The sequence below is a fragment of the Melozone crissalis genome, unplaced genomic scaffold, assembly GCF_028551555.1.
Source record: "Melozone crissalis strain CALT ecotype California unplaced genomic scaffold, PUWL_Pcris_2 ptg000033l_1, whole genome shotgun sequence".
Classification (NCBI taxonomy): domain Eukaryota; kingdom Metazoa; phylum Chordata; class Aves; order Passeriformes; family Passerellidae; genus Melozone; species Melozone crissalis.
Genome location: NW_026535811.1, coordinates 14507763 through 14531664, shown reverse-complemented (window position 1 = coordinate 14531664; position 23902 = coordinate 14507763). Strand labels below are relative to the sequence as shown.

The 23902-nt window shown below is 36.4% G+C and overlaps 1 protein-coding gene across 2 annotated transcripts in view; it reads right to left on the bottom strand.

The window, feature by feature from the left end:
- The window catches only part of KDM7A (lysine demethylase 7A), a 59305-nt gene that overhangs the window by 21098 nt on the left and 14305 nt on the right, over positions 1 to 23902 (bottom strand). For both annotated transcript variants that reach the window (XM_054281958.1, XM_054281959.1), the window contains exons 2-7: positions 12724 to 12809; positions 6619 to 6736; positions 5629 to 5789; positions 3825 to 3966; positions 3379 to 3565; positions 2364 to 2526 (exon numbers count right to left, since the gene is read on the bottom strand). In XM_054281958.1, the coding sequence (XP_054137933.1) occupies positions 2364 to 2526; positions 3379 to 3565; positions 3825 to 3966; positions 5629 to 5789; positions 6619 to 6736; positions 12724 to 12809 (857 nt within the window). The remainder of the gene's footprint in view (positions 1 to 2363; positions 2527 to 3378; positions 3566 to 3824; positions 3967 to 5628; positions 5790 to 6618; positions 6737 to 12723; positions 12810 to 23902) is intronic.

Below are 23902 nucleotides of genomic sequence, written 5' to 3'. Positions count from 1 at the left end.
GGAAAAATATACTGAACAAAAGACCAAGTCATAAAAATAAAATTATATGTCTTTCAGTATTTACATGTTGCTTACAGTAACTGGCTTGTTCGAACAACATAAAATCATTTAGCAATACTGAAGTTTCTCAAATAGGAATTCAGAAGTGGTCCTATAAATCATTCTAAATACAGCCATTCTAAGTCAAGTGAAATTATGATCAGTTTAAAACCCAGTCTAGACACGCTATAAACTTTGTCACATAACTGAAATATTGTCCTTCAGAAATCCACTATTCAACACAGTAAAGCATGGCCAACGTTACACTATCGATCTAGCTAATTACTAGGGGATAATTTCAACTAAGCACACAAAAGAACACATTACATGAGCTGCCTGATTAAAAATAGTTATCTGTGAAAGCTTTAGTGTAAGTAAACTGTGGAGCTTTAGTGTAAGTAAACTACAAGGAGACTTTCTCTGTCAAGATCTGATTTTGCACGCCTACAGATGCTCTTTGACACAAGGTGAACTGGCCAGACATTTGCAGACTACTTCACGCTTTCACCAAGTGTAGGCAAGATGGACTAACACAGGAAGTTTCCCAATTTGAGGAAAGATCAGACCAAATCACAAACAACTACATATTACAAACTAGCATTAAATCTATGCCCTAATTCAGCTAATGATGAGCAGTTCCATGGTATACCTGTATCAACCTAAGATATTAATTTTTTTTCATTCCTGCTTGCTATTTTTATGCTGCACTTTTGATCCAAGTCTACATAACAAGGAATGAAAATTTGGTGTAGACCACACAGAATATATTGAATAATATTTAAATAACTTCAAAGAGCCTCCCAGTAGATGCTATTCACCTACATGTAAATTTAATTTTAGATCAGAAGACTACTCTGAACATATTTCCAAGATTATAAAATAATTATGACATCCAGTAGCATCTGTGTGAGGAGAAACAGCAAGTGATTTTCACCAGAGATGAGGAGATTTTTTGTCAAAGTCTTTCCTCAGTCTTACAGATAATTTCCCATTTTTTTAAACACCTGTCTTGAAACCTAGTTTAAATTACAGGTTCTTCTGCTGCATTCCATCATATGTATATGAATATGTGTGTATGCACATACATGCACACGTGTATTTCGAAGTACTCTTTTATTGGTACACACAATGAAATACATGTACATATGAGAAATTACCATCTGATGATACTTTTCTTCATGGCCATATTACAGTGATAGCTTTCTAAGTAATCAGCTGAATCTGAGCTATCTTCTGTCAGTCACAATAAAGTTTGTCATTCTGTAATTCTGCTTTCTCTGTTCATAGACCTTTGCAACTTACATACATGGACAATGAATGCTATTTCTTACTGGAAATACTTGTTTTTAAAAGCTCTGGTTGTTCCAGAATATCAAGAGCACGCAGAGGGCATCATCAAGTAGTACTTATTCTGCACAAGCTGTGAACTAGAACAGTGAACACTGAACCTCACAGGTACAGAACTGAGCTATGAGAAAAATGAAGTAGTCTAGAAGGAACAGGATGGAATAATGTACTGATCATAATCTTCAAGGTTTCTTCCAGAACTATAATTGTAAACCATTTTCCTGCTCCATGTATTTAAAGCTTTCTTTCCAGTGAAAAAAGAGAAGACAGCACCCAGTACAAATTTTCAATAATAAAATACTAAAAAGCATTTATAGGGACAGGTTGGATAAGCAAAAATACCAAAACCTGGCAGTCACTTTATTGGCAAAATATTGTTTGATTTATTAAAGACTTGTAAGCTTATGGCATTAGGGAGTTTGTGTAGGGTGAGGTGTTTAGTTTGAAGCATTTGTCTGTTTTTTATTCTTTTATTAAAGAATTCTTTTGACACTTCTCACAAAAAAAGCAAACCAAAAACCCACCCAACTTTTATTCTTCATACTCTAGCCTACAGCATAAGAAGTTTATGCAATGTTTTGTAATAATTAGGCTTAGTAGGCCTTGGAATACTGAAATCTGTAAAAATAAAACTGTATTATAAAATTAGGATAAGAATTCAGTCTGAATACTTAACAAATAGTGAACAATCTGAGTTTATAAATTGGAACTACTTTCCTGATAATCAAAATCAACTTTAATTTGTTGTCTTCTAATTGAGTAACAAATACCCTTTCATTCCCTGATAATTGTTATGACTGTCAGGCAATCTTAAAAACTAATTACTTGCTTTGAAAATCTAAAGTTCTAATTGTTTTATTATTCTCTTTTATCCATAATTTTAGAAGATACCAAATGTTGATAATGCAATTATTTTACAATATTCATAATTCCTGGTGATTAAACTTGCTAAGTCCAAATACCAAGAGTAGGCTTACCTGTTGGGACAAATAAAGTGTGTCCTTGCTTCACAACACACTTGTAACACTTGTCAACCTTGTCCCCAAAATATACTTCACTCTGGGTGACAGATGAACTCCAGGACTCATAGAGAGCCAAATTTTCATCAGTGGGCTTGATCAAATAGAATATCTTCTCACCCTATTAAATAAATACACCAAATAAATAAATTAATGTTTTCCTAGAGGTACATTACAACGTCTGAATCACTCCTAATGAAGTAACAGATTGACCTAAATGTAAAGTATTCCATCTTCCCACTATGGCATGTTCAGGCAATGTCTCACAAATGCAATCCACCAAGAGCTTAGATACAGCATATTAAACAGGTGGTGTCTTGTGATTTAAAGGAAGTAAACAAACCAATCAGAACTTTTCATGGGAATACAAAAATATCCAGGTTTTATAAACAATTCATGGATATGTCCACACCTACCAAAGGAGAAAATGAATGGATGAAACCACTTTGCCTCTTCTATGAAGTGCACATGGTCAGATTTTTGAGAATAAAAAACTGAGTATGCCAATGATTTTCATTCAATTATTTTTTCCTGCTAAAACCTCACTATATCACCCACAGGTCTACTGAAGTGATCAGTCAACCAATTACAGTCTACAAGTCATGCTAAAATAAAAGCATAAAAATGCAACACCAGAGATCAGTAATTCGCTTTCAACCTCCTCCCTTGGCACTGCAAGCCCAGGATTTCATGCAGGTGATAATGCTACAACAGAAGGTTGAACACTGAGTAACTTTTGTTTCACATAGTCAAAGACCTCCAGGGAGTGGCTGGGCCCTGGAACAGCTCCCCAGCAAAGTGGGCACAGCACCAAGCCTGACAGAGCTCAGGAAGTGTTTGGACAATGCTCTCAGGCACATGGGGTGACTCTTGGGCTGTCCTGAGCAGGGCCAGGAGCTGGACTTGATGATCCTCATGGGTTCCTTCCAACAGAGCATATTCTGTGATTCTGTAAATCAAGCAGCATTCATACCCAGAGAACGTGGTACCAAACTGATGTTCCTCCAAAATCAATATGAAAATCTGTATAGCTGTCCTGGACACCCATTAAGCAATACTTCTGAACGAAAGGCTTAGGGAAGACAGAATCATCTGGCCAATAATTTTCCACCCACGAAAGCTTTCTGGCAATGTCTGGTACTTCCACTAATTCAGACATCCTTTTAAAACACAAACAAACAAAAAAGAACTGTTAATATAAGCAGGAGTAAGCACACCTCTTTTTAAATGACAGCTTCCTACAAAGACATTACTTATGAACTAATAAATATGTTTTATACCCACATTACATGACAGTGGCTGTCTACATAAAATACACCTCCTCCTGTCTTTCCCACTACAGGCATTATATTCCTACACATATTTTTCAGCTTAGTGAAAACCACTTCCTACATTCAAGGAATTGAAGTCAATACTCACTTTGTGTCCGAGAACTCCAGGCTGATCACATTCAATACTTTGGGTCGGTCAGGATTTGTGAAGTATTTAATGTAATTATGGAGCTTCATTTTACTGTCTGCTTGTCTTGCTACATCTATGACATCTATTACTTTGTCACCACCTGTGAAAAACAGGATGACCTTCTTAAGGCTATCACAGATAAAAGACATTTCAGGAACTTAAGAGAAAATTAAGCTTTTTTCCAGTCTTCATCAAAACATTTCTGCAGAAAAACTCTACTACTATCATTATTCTCTTGGAAGAGAGACAGATCAGTATAAACCAACTTTTTATTAGGTTTAACTTTAATTACTATAATCCACCAAGGACAGAACTGAAAACACTCTAAAAATAAATCCTCTTTCCTGTGGTTAACCAAAAAGAAAGAGTAATATACAATGGCAGCATCTGTTTAAAAAAAAAGGGTTTAGGGCTGCAATTGCAAAGAGTAGCATGGACAAAGTTATCAGGGCAAATCTCTTCCTCACTTTTCTTATCAAACATCACCAACCCCCACCTTCCTTACATACAGGCACAACTTGCAAGCACACAGTACTTTCACTGAATAATTACCATGGGTGTGTTTCTTTTCTGATGACAGAGAGGGAGTCACAGACCATGTGTTCTGAAGTGATACATTTAGAGAACTAGACAGGCCAAGAGAAAGGACTAACACCACCACTATAACAGCAATTGGTTTATGTCCTTTTAGTTACACAATGGCCAAGTTTGACACTTAATTTTGGAATGCTGGAAACATGCCTAGATGTAGATTATAAACATATTCACTTTAAAACTGTAGGTTTGTATCATCTTGATAAATTCCAGCTGAAATAGTACTTATTCAGTTTTCTTATTTTTAATTTTAATAATATGAAGGTATATCTGTGACATTCCAATTTTTTCCCTGAGCTGGAAAACTTGTCAGGTCAGCATGAGACAGTCAAGTTTCTATCTGAATCCAAAGAGACAGTAATCCAGAAAAAAAAAGATTCAGAAATATCCCCATAATAATTACTCTTTAAGGCAGAACAGACATTTCTATTTATCATCACAATGGTGACAACACTGCATATTCTGGTGCCTTTGTAAAATATTGATGGACAGAAAACCTACTTTCAGCACACATCACTAGGTGATGGTGAGAACACACTCAGACTGTCAGCTGTACCATGTGTTACAGGAAATGTCCTGCTGCACTTGCCTCAGCCTCTGTCTGTACTGCACATTTACATCAGGCTGGCACAATTACACACTGGTGAGACATCTGGTAAGAAAGAAGTGGTCCTTGGGAAGCCTCTCCTGGCACAGGATGCCAAGGTAGGAAAATTTCAGGAAGATTTAACTCAGAAAGGCCAATATATTGAGTCCAAAACATTAAGTTTTGTCATAGCCTAACCAATGATTAAATTTATTAATCCTAAGAGTGAGTCATTCAATTCTCATTATCCTTGGATTACATGTAGCAGAAAAAAACTTCAGAATTCCACATATAGCTTGCCCTGAAATTAACAGGTTTGGAAGTTGAGACATAAGGCTGTAGTCCTATCACACACCTACCAAACAGACAGACACACACACAAAAAAAAAAAGGGGGGGGAAGAAAAAACCACTCCAAACCACAGCGTTGATTTTACACTCTCCTAGTCTTGAATTTAGAATAAATATTTAGCACTCTGGAAGCTCTTATAATCATTTAGTATTTAATCATTTAGTATTAGCAAGAATTTATTTTAATTTACAGACAGGACCATTTTACTAAGTACTCCAGAGAGACTCTTACCCACATAGCGTTCCACATCTAAAACGGAGAAAGTTGGTGGAGGAAGCCTGAGTCCCAGACCATCTAATTTAGCAACCATAATGGGAACATCAAACCCATGTTTCTCCAGATATCTTTGTGTTAACTGGCTTCCATGCATTTTCAAAATTACTTCATCAGCACTGGTGGAAAGAAAGGATGGACTATTAGCAAGAAAAGAATCCTCCAAGCACTACCGAAATAAAAAAAGTCTCAGTTTGGGGGAGGACAGACAGGCATGGCTACATCTGAATTAAAAAGAAATACACAATATTGTTTTATTAAGCTTTAACTAAAAGACCAAGGAAACAACCTCAACAAGCAAAGAAATTTTTACTGTAATACATCATCTGGAAACTTGTAGTCTTTCTGTATGACCAAAGAGAGTAACTTAAAATGTACTTTAACGCCAGAGAAGGCATTAAAGTACATTTTGCTAACAACAACCACCAGCTGCTCTAAAGAATTGTAAGTCATCATGTTTCAGTGAGATAGCAAACCAAACTCAGGATTAAAGTATAATCATGCTTCTCCACTTTCTTCTAAAGCATGCAAGAATAGGTAGATTCTACCAGTTCATGTGAATGTTCTATGAAACTGAGAACTAAAGGAATAGACAGGCAATATTCTTACATTAAGAGCACCAACACACCCAACAAACAAAACCAAAAAAAAAACAAAAAAAAAAACAACCCACCACCAAACCAACCCCAAAACTCAAAACCTCTCAGACCACCCTGCAGCAGTCCCAACAGACAGCCCATCCCAGTGCAAAACTGAACAGCTACTGCATGAAAAGGCAAATGTATCCATCTGAAACAGGGATGCACTGGGAAGTAATCTAAAGAAGGAGGAAGTCATCCTCAACCTTCACAATGTGAAGCAGAGAAATGTTAGTCACTTCCTCTAAGACATACTCAGATGACATTTCACTGTGTTCTCCCACCAGAGTATGCAAGGAAGGTTCTGTACCTTGGGAAAGAGCGAGCCCGCAGCTGTCTAACAAAGGTCCGTGTTCCAGCCTGCACTGGTTTGGAGCCATCATCTGGCTCTGTGTAGTCATGTCTGTGCCAGTTTCTCCTCTTCTTCACTACAAGTTTCAGAAGGATTAAACATGGAATTAGTTAAATGAGATGGCTGAGATTAGCAGTCATCCCATCAGTGACATGGACATGCCTCAATCACATTAAAAAAATAAGGTTTGTTAGTCACAGTAATCAGGTGACATTCTACCTATTCCCAACAAATGACATCTGCAAGACACAGTAACTCTATAACTTTTATAGCTCCTTCTATGTGAGAATCTCAGTGCACACTATACACAAGTTAAGACTCCATATCCAGTCCAATACAAGGAAACAGGTGCAGCCTGAAAGTTGTACAAATCCAAGAAAACATGTATAAAACGAACAATCAAACTTTAAGAAATTAAAGTTCAGACTTTTTTTTTTAAATAAACAAAAGAATCACACCTCTTGAAAAGCCAGAGACTTCATTTTACATATTCACACATGGTTACAAGACTTTAATCCCACTGTGCTATTACATCCCATAAACACAGCCATATCCAGTGTGATAATATTACTGCTATTCACTACCATTTCTATTGCTTAGAATTACAGTTACAGTTTTGTGTGCAAACTGTTTTGGGCAGGTGTGACCTTTACAATATATGTAACAAAAGCACTGCACCCCAAAACATACAACTTCTTAACAGTTTGAAGTTTTAATGCACTGCTACAGCATAGTAATAAAAAATAAAGGATATAAATGAAGTTCTATTATAATTTTGGGAATCTGGAACTGAGAATTCAATTAGCAAAATTACAGTAGCAAAATTACATTCCTAACTGCTCCTTATACTTAAAGGCCAAGGAAATTGAAACACTAGACATTCTCATAAAAACTTGTTGTGATGATCTCCCTATGACAAATGACAGATACCCAAATGAAAAAAAGCATGTATAAAAAAAGTGTATGTACTTTTACAGAATCACAGAATGGTTTGGGGTGGAAGGGACATTAAAGATGATCTAGTTACAACATTGTGGCATGAACAAGGACACCTTCCACTATCCCAGATTGCTCAAGGCTCCATCCAACCTGGCCTTGAACGCTTCCAAGATGAGACATCCACCATTTCTCTGGGCAACCTGTGCCAGTGTTTTACCAATCTCACAGTAAAGAATATCTTCTTTAATCTAAATCTACTCTCTTTCAGCTTAAAGCCATCACCCATTGTCCTATCACTAAAGACCTCGGTAAAAATTCATCTTATTTCTTCCAAGCCCCCTTTACATATTGGAAAGTTGTTCTGTAAAACTTAGTAAGCTGTATGCAGCCTCCCCATTTGAATTTTTTGACCTTGAGTGAAGGAGAGGACAAAGTGACTTATGATATTGTGGTTAACTCAAATGCCTCTCTTCCAATTTTCATAATTTCATAACAAATCATTTCATAATGATTATTTCATTGATTTGGCTTCCTCAACCACTCATTTTTCATCTCCATTTCTAAAGAGCTTACAGCCTTGAACAGAAGTCCTTGGTTGTATCATCATCTGTTTGTTAGTAAACTGCTCTTTGGAGCACTTCCCCCCTGTACAAATAAACCTCTATTTCTCATCCTCAAACTCTCAACAGGCTGAGAAGCCCTATTAAATCATCAAGAGGTGTCTCTGCAAAAGGGACCACCATCTCACCATTTGGGAATCAACCTCCAAGAGTGCTGAACTTCCTACCTTTATCACTTACTGTACTAAGGAACACCCTGTGGGTCCCATAATTTTAAGGCTGCATTTCAGTTTTTCCTAAAAAAGCCAAACTCTGCTCCCCAGCTAGACAGCTGCCACTGGAAGACTGCCCCAAGAAGATTTACTGACACCAGATCTATAATTTAACCACTAATGTTAAACAGAAATTCAGTTACATATGCTCAGGAAATTCAGCAGAGGAAAAAGCCAAGGTTATTTGTCAACACAAATAATGTTTTACAGTTGTCTGCCAAACAACCTGAAATACAACATCCAGCAAAACCACTGCATTAATACAAATTTTAACGCCATGGCAGAGCTCATTCTTATATTCACTAAGTCATGATGCACCCAAAATGTAAAAAGCACTAGCAATACTGAAAACATAGCTCACTATAACAGGAAGCTGAGGATGTATCAGGAAGGGGAAAATAGTTTCTAAAAAAGAAAAAAAAAAAACAACAACTTGCTGCTTCTCCAGATAAAACAGTTGTTTATACAGGAATAATGGACATTTATAGTCATTACATATAAGAGGGAATAATTCCTATTGGTGTGCTGTTTCCCACAGATATGACAACATGGATCCTTTAGATGACTTTTAAGAGAATAAACTGACATTTATAGATCTTTGCTAAACTCAAAACCAGTGCTGCTTAATGAGCCAACTATCCAAATACTGTAAAACTTCATAAATAATGAAGACAGGTTTATTAAGTTTTCAAAGCTATTTTCTCAGTCATAAATAATAATGCAAGAAATTAGTGGCTAATACTAATTTTCAACAGAGTAGTTTCCCATAAATTCACTGCTGTTACAACAGCTCATTAAAATTGTAAGACGATACAGCTGCTTAAGAGATTTTATAGCACAGACACACTTTTTAAAGTCTGTCTTTCCAACACTTACAAATCAGAAAATATAATCATTCTTTTGCTTGTACTTGGCAATGTACATCATCCTTTCATAAGAGAGCACTGAAGAAGAAGAAACAGTAATGAAAACTTTCTCTGTTTACCTATCCCTTCATTCTAGAGTTTTTTAACCCCTTAAGAGATTACAGAAACAACTGCAAAATAAAAACATTTTAAATGAATGGACCCTAATGCTCAAATTAAGGAAGGAACCAGTGTTCACCCTTGGTGCTTATAAAAATTGAGGTAAAACCTGCTGCGACAACACTGAGAACTACACAAGACAGTTGCAGGGAGGATGAGGAACAGAAAAGTGTGCTGGAAGTTTTCATGAAAATTAAGTGGAAAGATTACTTTTTCTTTTCTTTTTAATTACATCCCTCCTACACTCAAAACAATGGGCCAATAACTTAGGCCAACACTCCTCCCTGCCTTCTCCCACTACTGGACTGTTTCCCACAGAGATCACCACCTGCTAGACTTCAAATGGAGACCATCAAGAGGTGTACACATGTAAAATGAGCTCCCAGGTCCTGGAAGGGGTACTGGGGATTCCCAGAGGCCAAAAAGGCAAGAGAAATGTTGGCAGACTGCAGGAAGATGGCAAGATTTTAAGGAGCAAGCAGTAAATCACAGCACACCCTGCTAAGGCCTGGTCCAACATCTCATTCTCAGCTCAGACCAAGCACAGGCATTAATACCACAAACAAAAAGACACTGGCTGGAGGGTATTACAGAATTGAGAAGGCAAAACCAGATAAAGAAAGTGATGTCCTGACAGCTACAGTCTTATTAACATTTACTGAACACTGTGCTTTCTCAAAGCTCTGGACACCACAAGCTAGTGACACAGCTGACTCAGTATTCATGCAAATAGAGCATTTTCAGACTTGAGAATCACTGAGAAAACTTTGGAACTAACAAAATTAATATGAATGCTCTAAGTCAAATAATATAAAAAAAAACCCTCCACCGTATATTACTATTTTAAAAAAAATTTTCTCTTTTTAAGTTACTTATGATTTTAGGATTCATTATTTAGCATTTTATACACATGGCTGCTTGCTAAAGGTCTTATAAAACTGTTCTTTCAAATCATGATGAGGATTTTTTTTCTTAAATACATGGAGAAATTGATTTTTTAATATCATTTTTCCATCTAACTATGCAGTAGCTTTCTTTTCATTACTGGAACTTGTACACAATTCATCTTGTAGGATACTGAAAGTAACCACCTATTTCTACTGTAAAGTATGTGTTTCTTGTATATTTTAAATAAATTTTTTGCACCACCTCATTTGATTACATATTCTGTTGAAACCACAGATATACTTGCCCTCTTCAACAGCTGAATTTTTGTCTCTTAAAACTCTTTGGCAAAGTGATTTTAGAATATGAAGCTGTAAATTAAAATGCCTTTTTTTAACTTACTTACATAATTTCATATCACTGAAGTACTCTGGAACATGTCTGCATTACCTGAAGTCATGAGACATTCATTATCAGTCTCTTTAAAATCTGAAGGAAGTAGGCCCAAACCACAAACTACCATAGATTTGATTCTGACAGCTGAGAACAATTAATGAAATTCAATGTGAAGACATATTTAATTATATCACCTCTGTCTGGGTTGGTAACTGACATGTCTGAAGTTTCTACTAAATCTAGATGATCTACACACTTGAGGCAATATGAAATAACAAGGATAATTTTTACCACAGATTCTTGTCTTTTTAAAGAGACTTCCAAAACAAAAATCCCTCTTATCTCACTGTCTAATTGCTGCAGGTGAGACAGCACTTACATTACAGAAAAGATTATTTACAGGCATCAGGGTGAAGCAGACTAGTTCTCACTAATAAAGAAAAGAAGTTTCAAATTTACTAGTTTATTATTTTGAAAAGTCTGATATTATCTCTTGTCTACTCCTAGTCCCTCTATTCCACAGGAAAAAAAATAAAAGAGACAGAAGTTAAGGAAAAAATGGCTGTTGTTTGTATTCTGATTTATAAGACAAACATGCAGATTTTGAATTGAAAATGACCACTGGAGTACTAAAAACAACAAGCACATAAACCAGCATTTACTTTACTTCTTAGCTAATAGACCATGAACTCATACATTACAGAAAATACATATCAAGCAACATGTATTAATTATATCAGCTATTGATGCTTAATCACTTTGTTCATAGTCCACAAGACTATCACTGAGGGTGGTCTTAAACATATTTCTAAATGTAAAGTAAATTTAGATTTGAAAATATTTTTTAAGTCAGCATAAACTATAAAACATTATGTGGTGTCTTCAAGGGGAAAACCAAACAAAACCAAAAAAACAACTAAAAAATTTCCAAATAAACAAAAAACAAATTAACAAAAAAAAAAAAACCCCAAAACAAAACCACAACAAACAACAAAACCCACAAACAAACCTGCATTAGGAAACACAAATGAGCATGGCTCAGTGCTTGGAGAGTGATAACACATTGCTTATAAATACTTTTCAGGTCTGAACACAGAAATTTAATTCATGGTTGGAAAAGTGGTATTTTTTTTAATATATTTTTTACAACCCTGTTTCCATTTGAGAAGGGGAGACATGGAGGAAGACCTAGGGGAGTTGGATAAAGCAATACCTTTCAGTAGTTAGCAAAAGAAAATCTGTTCCATTTTGCCACTGCAGATCTCTACAGCAAATTAATCTACTGAAAGTACAACCCAAGAGATGTCTTTTGTTACTCTGTTTCAGACTCTTCTGACAATTCATTTTGACCCTGGTGGAACCTTGTTTATAAATCAGAAACCTGAGATTTGCAACTGTGTAACTTTTAAGGACATAAAAACCAATAAAATCAAAAACAAACAACAAAAAAGCACAAACAAACACCATTCACAGGATGTTCATATTCTGCTGTCACTGTTGAAAAGTTGTGTTTGACTATTGTAGCATATAACCTACAACCATCAAGAAAGCAAAGACATCTAATTTGTACATTTTTTCAAAGTTGCCTTCCTAGGTATTTATCAGAACTTGCATAATTACAATATAGGACCTTTGAAATCATCTCTTGTCTTTTCCTTTTTTTTTTAATTATGATTCCCTAATTTTCATTTTCTCACTTTCTGCCAACTCCAGATTGTTTTCTACTTACCCCTGTGCACTTTGATTTCTCCAATCTATAGCTGTGCCTTATATTATATTCTATCTGCATCTCCACATCAGGGAACATTTCAAGATGGTTTGTTTGTTTTGCAGGTTTTTAATCAGCTCAGAGTTAGCCATGCAGAACCAGTGCCTTCTAAATAATCAAACTCATCTTGAATATTCTTCTGAACAGTCCTTTGCAGTTGTATATGGGAAGAAAACAATCTGAAGGTGTAAGATGAAATTTGAATAACCCATACTTACTTAGAGAAGGTCCATGGAGAATTGCACAGTTGGGACAATGGTATAGATCAATGTCAACAGCATGGTGCTCCTCTACCCCAACGCAGCTGGAACAATATTTTTTACATGTTAATGAGAATGCACACAGGATTTACTTTTCAAGCTAAAAAATAATTAAATCTTGGGTTTTTATTAAAATGTGCTTACTCTACAAAATTATAATGAGATACCAGATTATCTCCACTGCTGGGCTGCCACATAAATTTTGAGTAACAATTTATCACTGAACACAGAATGCCATTTAAAAAAATCATAAACATGAAACAAAAATCAAATTCCTTTAGAAATGAGCAAATTCACAATATATACACCATTACCCCCAAAATCCTTGATCCTAATTACAGGAAACAGTTTTTACAAAATCATTCAAGCAATTTTCCACACAGAAGCTATGAGTTAAAAAAAAAAAAACCAAGAGCAACTGAGGTTTATGTGCTGTTAAATTATAGAAGATATAATGAATATTTTCCTTGTCTTTTTTTTCTTTCTGCAAAAATCAGGTAACTGACTCCTAGCTCCTAAGACAAATTAATGAAGAATACTTTCATGTTATTCTTGAAATCTTTACAATAGAACTGGATTCATAAACTACACAAGTGACCACATAAATAACTTAGAAGAACTGGTTTTGCTTTAAAATAGCAGCAAGTATTTTAAGGAGTGCTTGAGAGATGTAATGTTTTCTCGGTGCATATTTTTTTCCAGATAAAACAGTCAAAATGTGATTAAAAGCAAAATTTTTACAACAGTCATGACAAAGCATCTACTCTGCTGATACCTAAACAATACAATGTTAAAGTCAATTTAGTACATTTTGTTAGAAGCTGAAACACTAGAGGTTAATTGGAGAACATGTGCTTTTGCACAAAGTTCTTAAGGAAAAAAAACCAAAAAACAAGTAATCCCTGCTTGCTGGTCTGAATCCTGGCAGAGTTCTTCGTTCTGTGAAAAGTTCACTGACACTTACAAACTGCTGACTTTACAGTTAATACAGAAAAACAGTACAACTCTGAACATTTCCACCAAAATGAGGTATGTACACTCAATGCACTCTAGTAACACAAGAACTGGAACAGTGCCCCAGTCACGTAACCCATTCCATATCAACTGTAATGAGTGCTTATACACTGAAGCTTTGAAATGATCCAGCTACACAAAGTCTTTTCCTCAGCAGCCCTGTGCCAAAATGCTGACACGCTCCAGCAAGTGTCACTACATGCTGCCAAAACAATACAAGAAACAGTCTAGCACTGAAAGCACAATGAGCAAACCCAATCTGAAACTGAAGAGCATCTCCCATGTAACCATCAGTGGGAAGTGCATTCCGAGTTCCCCCTAAACATTCAGCTGGTTCCACTTCCCCATTCCCTACATACCACATGAAATCCAAAAATTATTTTGCTTTTTTTATATGCATACTATTTTAAAATCTAAATACAAAACTCAGCTGCCATAGTTCATCACAATTCTTGCAATATTTAGCATCTGCTATAAAGACCACAGCTACAAGAATCATTGTTACATGAAAATCCAGCTGACATATAAACAAAAAGGAAGGCAGAAGCAGTCTTTAAAAATGTATGTCCCATTTCCTTCTGCTTGTGTTCTCTCTCTTTTTATAGAATAGATGAATGACTCATAATCCTATGCATGATAAGAAAATTGTTTTAAAATGTACATTCTAAAAGCCCCAAATCAGAAGGCTGGTTTTATACATCTTTAGGAATCTCATTATTTTAGCTAAATTTCTAATTTTTGAACAGCTAAAGATATTTATGTTGAACTATATCTTGATCAAGTTTGCACTTCATTTATTCCCTTCCCTTTTTCTCAGTGTTTATCTGAGACATTCATCATCATTCCAATCAGATTATCTTGCTAACCACAAGAAATTTGCATAAAAATATAGCAAAAAATAGCTTTGACAACTATTTGTCCTATTCTGTTTCAGAATCTTAATTCTATTGTCTCTTATCAAATGTTACAGATAACAGAATTTCTACTTTATTTTCAGGCTTAGTACTAACGATTAACTCCATAACCTTTCATGAAGGCACATGGGATTTTGTGTACAGAGACTGGAATGGTATTATAATGTCTGGAATAGCCATTCAATAAGGGAAGCAAACATTTTCAGTCTATTTATCTTGTAAACTCAGCACTGGAAACACAAAACACTAAGTGGAGACCATGGAAGCGAATCCAGCCGCAGATGCCTGACTGGAGCAAAGGGCAAGCGAGGTGCCAGCACCTGCAGGAACAAGCACTGCCAGGGATGCCACAGAGCACATCAATCACACACAGCACCATTACAAGTCACTTCCCCGTGTCCCTTTCTCCAACACACACAGATGAATCTGACATTAATCACTCTGGCTACTAGCAAGCAATCAATTACTGTGGCAAATGCAACTTCAGACCTCAAGCATCAAAACAAGGTCACCAAGAGGTAGCAGAGAGCCTGGAAAACATTAACATACTCAAACACTGCAACTCCCAATCTACTGATGTTCTCCTGTATGAAATATTATTACCCTTCACCTTGCAATCAACCCAATCCATTTGGGTTGAAATGTCTTGAGCATATATATTACCTAGCTTCTGAATTGCTCATCTCCTACAGGGAGGTCACAGACTAATCCTCAGGAACACTGGAAAGCTTACAGTGTTAAACAATAAAATACAATAATACTAATTAAAAAGAAAAAACAAAACAGCCATACAAGACTGTTCAAAAATACACCTATTATTCTGTTCATGAAGGTGAAAAGGTTAACCAGGCCCAATTTCACTTGCAATGCTCTAGAAGGAATAGCAAGGTAGAAAAAAGTTAGTTAAAAATACATTCCATTACATCAGCCTCCGACTGGTCAGACATTCCATACCTCCCATGGTATCTAGCATCAAGGGAAGGTCAACAAGAGGTAGCAGAAGATCTGGAAAGTGGAAAGTTTTTTCACACACAAGAACATGCCCATCCCTGGCATCTGAAGAAATCCCCTGCTACTGTAAGTCTGAGGAACCCATTCTCCCAACTTAAGTCTCTCTAGAAGGTGCACATGCATGCTTTTGACTTAGTCTCAGCTTTCCATTTGATCATTACATTTGTAGCTATGTAAAAGCAGCAAGGGTAAATCAAAAACAATCAGAAGATGACTCCAATATCTGACAAGTACCAGTAGACCCCTGCTTTTCAATAAAGGGTATATAAGGCTTCTTCCACAGTTCAGGGGGAAGTCCAGCAGAGGCTGTTCACTTCTTCAGTATTGTTATTAATTTAGACTTTAAGAGATGGGTACTGATAATTCAGAATATTAAAAAAACCATTTCACAATCATGCTGGAATATCTTGTACAAGGAGTTTGCACAAGTCCAGGACAGTTACAGGAAGTTTCATCCCTGGAGACTGCATGGCTGTACATCGTGAGACACCCAAGGCACCTGGCACATCTCCCCTACAGCAGCACAGTGTGAATAAATATTGGATCTGTGTCAGTCACCACACAGGCTGCTGCACCTTCTACATCTAATACCTACTTGCTCTCAAGCCACCCTGGCTTTTCACTTCCCTACTTCTGATATTATCAAGCACAACCAAGTGATTTTTAGAAATTGCTTAACTACCTTCACTTGTATGACTGAAAGAATCCTGATTTAAGAAAAAATCCAGAACACTCTTGATCAAAAGCCTTATTTTCAGTGTTCTTAAGGGTACATGACTACTTAAAAAACTAATTTATTAAAACAAATAGTGTACGTACCCTATCATTATACAAAATTCTCAGCGTAAAAGGGAATGCTTACATAAGAACACATTCAATTACTCAAGTCATTTCTTGACTTGACAAAAGTCAAGAAATGAGCCAAGTGTTGATGCCCATTTTCCTAGTTTAATTCCTAGATTAAACCAGGAAGATATTTCTACTAGGAATATTCCAAGACTTCTGTATATGAGGCACACTGAGAATAAAATCTTGAAAATTGAGAGATGCAAGCAATTCTCAATGATCTAATAAAAAGACAGCAGAAAACAGATGAATCACCTTCAACAGAAAAACAGCTAATTTGCCAAGAAGCTGGGTTGTACATGGGACATCATCCTCTTGGATACCCCTCTTGTGTTCCCTCCCCCTACTGATTCAATTCCATAGGGTCCTTTTCCACCTTCCATGTGCAAAACAATTGAACAGGCTCATCGTTCTAGATGCACTTGGACTTTTTAGGAAGTCTCCCACAACAGCTTCCACTCCTCTCCACACCAGCACCATATTTTGCACCTACTAAGCTTCACCTAGCAGATGAGGAAACAGGGCAGGCCATCACAGCATGTCCAATATTACCTCAATGGATATTGTTGGATAGATATTATTTTACAATTAGATGTTGATTTACAGCTGAAAACTAGCAATTTTTTTATTGGGACACATGAAGTTCAGGCCCCAAGATCTCTTGGTTTTCCAGTGTCTAACCTGAACAATCTGACTTTTTTGTGGTCACTGTGCAGCAAAAATGCAGGTTAGAGCTCTTGCCAGTATGTTTAGTCAAGCACAAACCCTTGCATCTTCTCCAAGCTAAAAAATTACTAAAAATTACATTTTGCAAAATCGCCTTATATCCTCCATGAATAAACACTGAGGACAACCTTCTCCTTTCTGAACCGTCCTTTCTCATTCTGAGCAAGAACTCAGCACATCCTTGTCCACCCTTGCATCAGCACCCACAACCTTTCCCTGATGTGCCTCAGTGAGCACTCCAGGCTTTATCTATAAAAGGAAGGAAAAAGCACAGGTCTTGACATCCAGTAGGAAAAAAAAAAAAGAAAAGAACAAAAAAGAAGAGTGGAAAAATACTAGGGGTATTAAAGCATGTTCCTGTTACCAAGAACACAGGGCTATAGACAATTACTAGAGGTATAGGGATGTTTCCTATTATCTGCCAGAGCAGATGGCCAAAATCCTTTTTCAATTTCCAGTCATCCACAGAGCAGCCAAGATACAGATACAGAGTCTGTGCTGGGTCTTAACAGTGCTGAGGACAGGACCAAGGCAATGCTGGAAAGATTCATTAGTAACAGGACAGCCTCAATTGTCCCAAACCCGAAGCCACTACTGCAGGGTACAGCTTCTCACTGCATTAAAGTGAACATCGCTGGTGCTGCTGGAAAAAGGTCCCACCCTCCTTCCTCCAAAGTGCCTGACCATGGGCTGCCATTGTTTCTCTCACCAGATCTAAACCATCAGGCAGCCACATGACAAGTCAGTTCAATAAGCTGATCTAAAAAGAAAAAAATGCCACTCAACTCACTTTTTCAGATAGGTTTTAGAAACCTTGACAATAAGATTCCATAAGTAAAAAATAAAATTATGCACATTTCACTTATGTGCAGTTACTTAACAAATATACAACAATGTTATTTTCAAGAAGACATATGAAAGAAAATATTGTTACTTCTCTCTTCTTTCTCTTTGTAAAAATCATTTTTCAACAAGGAGATGACTGTTTAGCAATCTTATGCTGTTACTATACCTTTTACTATCAAGACTTAATACTGAATTTCAAATCACCAAGGATGAGAGTTATTTCTATTAATATACTGAGCATTATAGCAAACTTTTCATTTTACCTGTAACAAGGTCTGCACTTGCTACTTTCAGTCCTAATCTGTTTTAGCACAACAAACCAAAAAAAACTATTGTAATTATTGCCAAAATTAGTTAGTGAGCTTGCAAGTTATGCAAACATTAGCTTCTCCTACTCCATTCCAAGAATGCAAATAAAAATATAGGGTAGGAAGTCTGTCTGGCAGATTTTAAGTTAAATGACCAACCAGAATTCCTTAAGCCTATGCTTTCCAAGTAGGAAAAGGATGCCAAGGCAGTATTTACAGGTTAAAACAATGGAAGTACTAAAGATGTCACTGCCACAACCAGCCACATCTGCCACTTGTTATGGGACAATATTAAAATGCTTAATTAGAAAGAGAAAGACAAAGTCAGTGTGACAATTCTATGGACAGACTTCATACCATCCCACAGCACAAGAACAGATGAAAAAATGAAGTTTATTTGAAGAAGAGTTTAAAACTTAAAATAAATGTTGTGAGCTTTTAAAACCTGGACCTTAGGCTAGATAGAGTTCCCCTCCAGCCCCACTCTTCAAAATGCATGCAGTTACACCAAAGAAAACAAAACAGACCAAAAGAAGCCACAAAGCAACATGAGAAAGCTGGTGGTTTTTTCCAATATCTCTTCATCTTACCAGGATAAGCATGGTAACAGCTTTAGAAACACAATAAACTTACAAGGATTTACTTCAGAAATGAAGCCCTTTTTGAAAATGACAAACTTCTATACACTAGAAACTGAATTACTACTTTAAATTACAAAATACAAAAAAAAACCCACATAAAAATATTTGAGGTTTTGCTTTTTCCATAGTCACTTTGCAAAACAAAATTCCTTTTAAAAGGGAGCAACTGATATCAGACACAACACAAAGAACACGTAAAAGTGCACTTTAAAATTGTTTATAAAATAGCAGTTATTATGTTTTTCTTTCTGTAGAAAACTTCCCCTAAGTTAGTCATTTTCTCAGAGGGGAAAAAAAAACCAACAAAAACAAAACCCAAACAGCCCACAATGTTTTAAGATATTATAGAAAAAGTGCATGTTGGCCCAACAGCTTACCTACTCACACACATTCCACCAAGTTCTTAACTACAGAAAAGTGACATGTAAGGCCAACTCTCAAAATACCTAAAAATATACTAACTTAGTAAATATTGCATCATCCTTCAACACAGATAATAATCCCTAGAAAAATAATGCTGCATGCCATAATATACAAAAACCTCTGACCTCTGACTGCTCAGACACATCTGTTCTGATACTTCCCAAGTCCTAAGAGGCCTTGGTCTACTTATGATAACCCATCAAATTGCACATTAAAAATGTTAATGTTCATTACATAGGTTTAGACTTCCCTAATGTAATTGAACCCTATTGCTTTTAAATTATGTAATATTTATCTGAAATGAGGTATTGCAGTAACACAAACATGCAGACAGGTATATGATCTATTCTGAATTCCAAGGGACCTTCCAAAGGTTCAGACTTCCTGCACCTTCTGAAATAAAACTTCAAGTTTGATAGTGATGCTAGTGTTGTCCTTTCAGAATACACTTTTAATGGCAATACTCTTGCACATTTTTCTATTGAGAAAGAAAATCAGTATACATAATTTATTTTCAAGAAACAGTGCTTTTCACTCCCTCAAAGCCCAGAGGTTAAAATAAATAAAATCAGTATGTGATACCTTGTCAACGAAAGTTTAATTCTAAAGAATAGACTCTGAAATGTAGAAACATAACAGGAAAATTATGGTCACTGGAACAAAGCTATCAAGTTACATAATGAAATAGATTCTGTTACAAATACAACAAACCTTCTACCTGCATTGAGAAAGTAGCCACATAATCTACATAATCATCATGTTACCTCAAATCTCAGGGAAAAACAGTGACGTACATTATTTGTAAACTGACTCCTCCATTCCACAATTCCAGTCCAGTCTGAAAACAAACTGGTATGGTTTTGAAACTCAACACTTTTTTTTCCAAGATCTGTTTTTAAGTAAAGTTCAATTTAATGAAATTGCTAGAATGAAGGTAAGAGAGTTATTACTTTTAGAAAATACTTTGAGAACAGAATATTTGGCATAATCAACATGTTCTTATTTCTAATCATTGGTGAAAAGATTGCATGGAAAGCTGATTTTCCAGACAAGCATTTCATGTAACAATTAGGAATTTAAGCAAAAAGAAGTCAATTTAAGCAAAAAGAAGTCATAGGACTATTCAAACTGAAGTCAATTACATGCTCACAAAATCCAAACAGTTTTATGTGCAAAAATATACCCTGAGGTCAAACAACCTTTTCACTACAATGTATGACTTCTGGGAGGAGATACACAGTCCAAATTAATCCATAATGGCAGCCACCATCATGTATTTTGTGCAGCACCTTTATGAGAAGTTACTTTTCCTAATGACAATTTCCTGATAGAGCCAAGTTAACATTACTGAAGTACTTTTGATGTACTCCTTCTGTTTAGTATTGTCTATTAAGCATACAGCAAATCTTCATCCTTCCTATGCCAAATGAGATTTTTACTTACTTTTCCCAACCAGACTGATTGCATCAAGCTGCTTTAAAACAGTATTTACAATTAATCCTGTTCAGATTCTTTTAAAAACACTGCTTTACAGAAATGAAGGTCTGAAGGAACCTGAATCTTCCTAGTGTAGATTTTGGCAAAATAAGCTGCATCAAGACAATCAAAGAAATAACATTTAAGAAAACTACAGCCGACCTCAAAACTAAACAACTTGTCAGAGAGCAGAGAAAAAAAAGAGACATTTTAAAAGCAGCTGTGATAGCTGAAGGCCTTATTTCAATGTGAAACTATTGAGAGAAACAAAGATGATACCAGCAAGTGAATCATGACACAAGATTTATCTGAAAGTAAGAAAAAATATACATTGATTTGACACAAAGAAAATCTTTTCAGCACTATAAAACCAGTAATGTATGTAACCCTACACATATGAAGCAAAGCACACTGCTCAAGAATTCCGTGAGATTCTGTACAGCAGTTCAGACTCCTCTGTCTCCATTCATTTTCCCAGCGTGGCCAGACTGACACACCAAAGAGAAGAAGGAACAATAGTCCAATCTGACTTCAGGCACTGTGTCTTAGTTAAGTTGCAACTGCATGAAGCCTGTTGAAATAAATGAGAACTATCCTGTCCTTCCCACAACTGATGCAGGAAAAAGGATTAACATTGGATTTCAATTAATTCTAGGAACACTGGAGTCCCAATTTATCTGACCACAGCCAGCATGAATTTCAGTTCTGGTTACAATGCACAGTCTGTAAAAGCAGTATTAGGTACTATGGGCCCTAAACACACATTAGTTATTTGGTTTAGAGAGAGAGGACTTTGAAAGGGAGACATGAAAAGAGAAAATAACTGTTTCTGTATACACTAATGACAAAGGTTTTCTAGGCCATTAAAGATGTTCTTCAATGATATATTTTTATCTCCTCCCCAAGAGTTCAAGTCAACAGTTCACCTCCTCCCCCCTAAGATAAAAGAGAACCTAGTAAACCACCCTGACACATAACTACATCTTATTTAGGTAATTTGCCTTATTTCAATTCCTAGACAGGGTTATTCTAGCAGTGCTTAACAAAAAAAATATCCTGAACTTATAATAAGCAAAAATAAGGTACTTGAAAATAATATTTTCAAATCAAACACTCTTGTCTGAATTTTATAAAACAAAAAACCAACCACACTACAAAATCATTTAAAGCAGCCTCCATATCCATCTTGAAATAGAGCACCACCTATCCATCTTATCATCCACTGAGCACCTGTGTGGCTGCATTCTACCAAGGAACAAACTACTACCCAAAACTGCTGCCATTATTTCCCCAGTAGAAGCAAGGAAGAAATATCCTAAGCTCTACAGAGATAACAAAAGGGCGGAAAAGGGAAATTGGTATACAAGTTAATTAAATGTTCACTCACTCAGGAACAAAGCAACTATGGCAACTTTAACAGAGCAAATTAAAGCTGTTTATTACATGCCCTATGATTATTAATTACATGTGTAAATATATATATATAAAATGGAATCACCATCTCTTAGTGTTCAAAAAACATGTGGATGTGGTGCCTGGGGACATGGATTAGTGGGGAACATGACAGTGGTAGTTTAATGGTTAGACTCAAATGATCTTATGAGGTCTTTTCTCACCTTAACAATTCAATGATATACAATCTACATTCATTTGTCTGCCTCAACTTTTAGATTCTCAGGTTTTTGTCCTAATCTTCCTCAGCTTCAACTTGTGCACAGACTCCTGTCAATTCTCATTAGCCACCTCAAAGAAATACTGCATATTATATGGTTTAAAGATCTATATGCACCGCAACCAAGTCTTTTGACTTAATAAACAGGAATCCCAGTTCCATTTCCAGTGCAGTTTCCTGTCAGGTAAAGCAAGGGCTTTTACATAGAGAAGAGACATATTAGTTACTTGCCTCAAAGAGAGAGGGCATTGGAAGAGAAAGAAAAAAAGACAGAAATTAACAGAATTATAAAAACACACCCTATGAAGAGAAACTGAGGTTCAATCCAAAATGACAAACAAATGACATGACATAGCTTGCACTGATTCAATGGCTTGCAGCTGCTGGAACAGGGCAGGTCACCCACTCCCTTCCAAGCAAGCACTCCCACTCCCCTTCCCTGCAATGGCCCTGACACCTGCCTGGCCACAAGGCAACCTGGTTTTATTCACTACTCTGACAGAAACTAACCTAGCCAGTCTTTTGCCTGTTTATCAAGTCACAGTTGGGCAACTGTGAGAGGCAATCCATGAGAGAGGGACGAGGACTGTGTAACTTGGAGAGAAAGGTATGGGAAGTAGTGGAAGTCACTAGTTCTGGCCAAGCCTACTGTTGGGACTTCATTATTCACTAAGACTCAGAACTACTGTGGCCTAACAGATACACTGCCAATAATTTACCAATAAGACTGCAGGGAACATCCCTGCCTACACCTGAAAAGCCTCCTCAACTTTAACCATACACCTGCACAACATCAAGAGAGGCATTACTGAGTCCAAGAGACACATACACTGGCCCTAGATGTCATATGTAACCAAGGTTTTTTAGCACAGCATTAAGATGGTCTTAGTCTGGCTTCTTTTAGGCATCCTTCGCTGATGAAGTGTCTAATCAGTTCTTTGAGACCAGTTACCTGCAGCTCCAGCAGCAGCTAAGGCAAGTACCCAGCAGGTGTATGACATTATGCCACCACCAATATATTACTTGCCTACAAACACTCTTTCCAGTAATGCACTGAAGTACAACAGGACTATAAAACAAGTAATCCAAACAGTTTGGAAGCTACATTTCTAAACCACATCAAACACTGTTTTCTGTAAAGCAGGAGAGGATCAAAAGGACAAACGTTCAGCTAAATTCCCACCTTCTAGTTTGAGAGACACATAAGGACCACCACTCTGAAGTGGGAAGATACCTGTGTTTTTTAGACACTGATCAAAA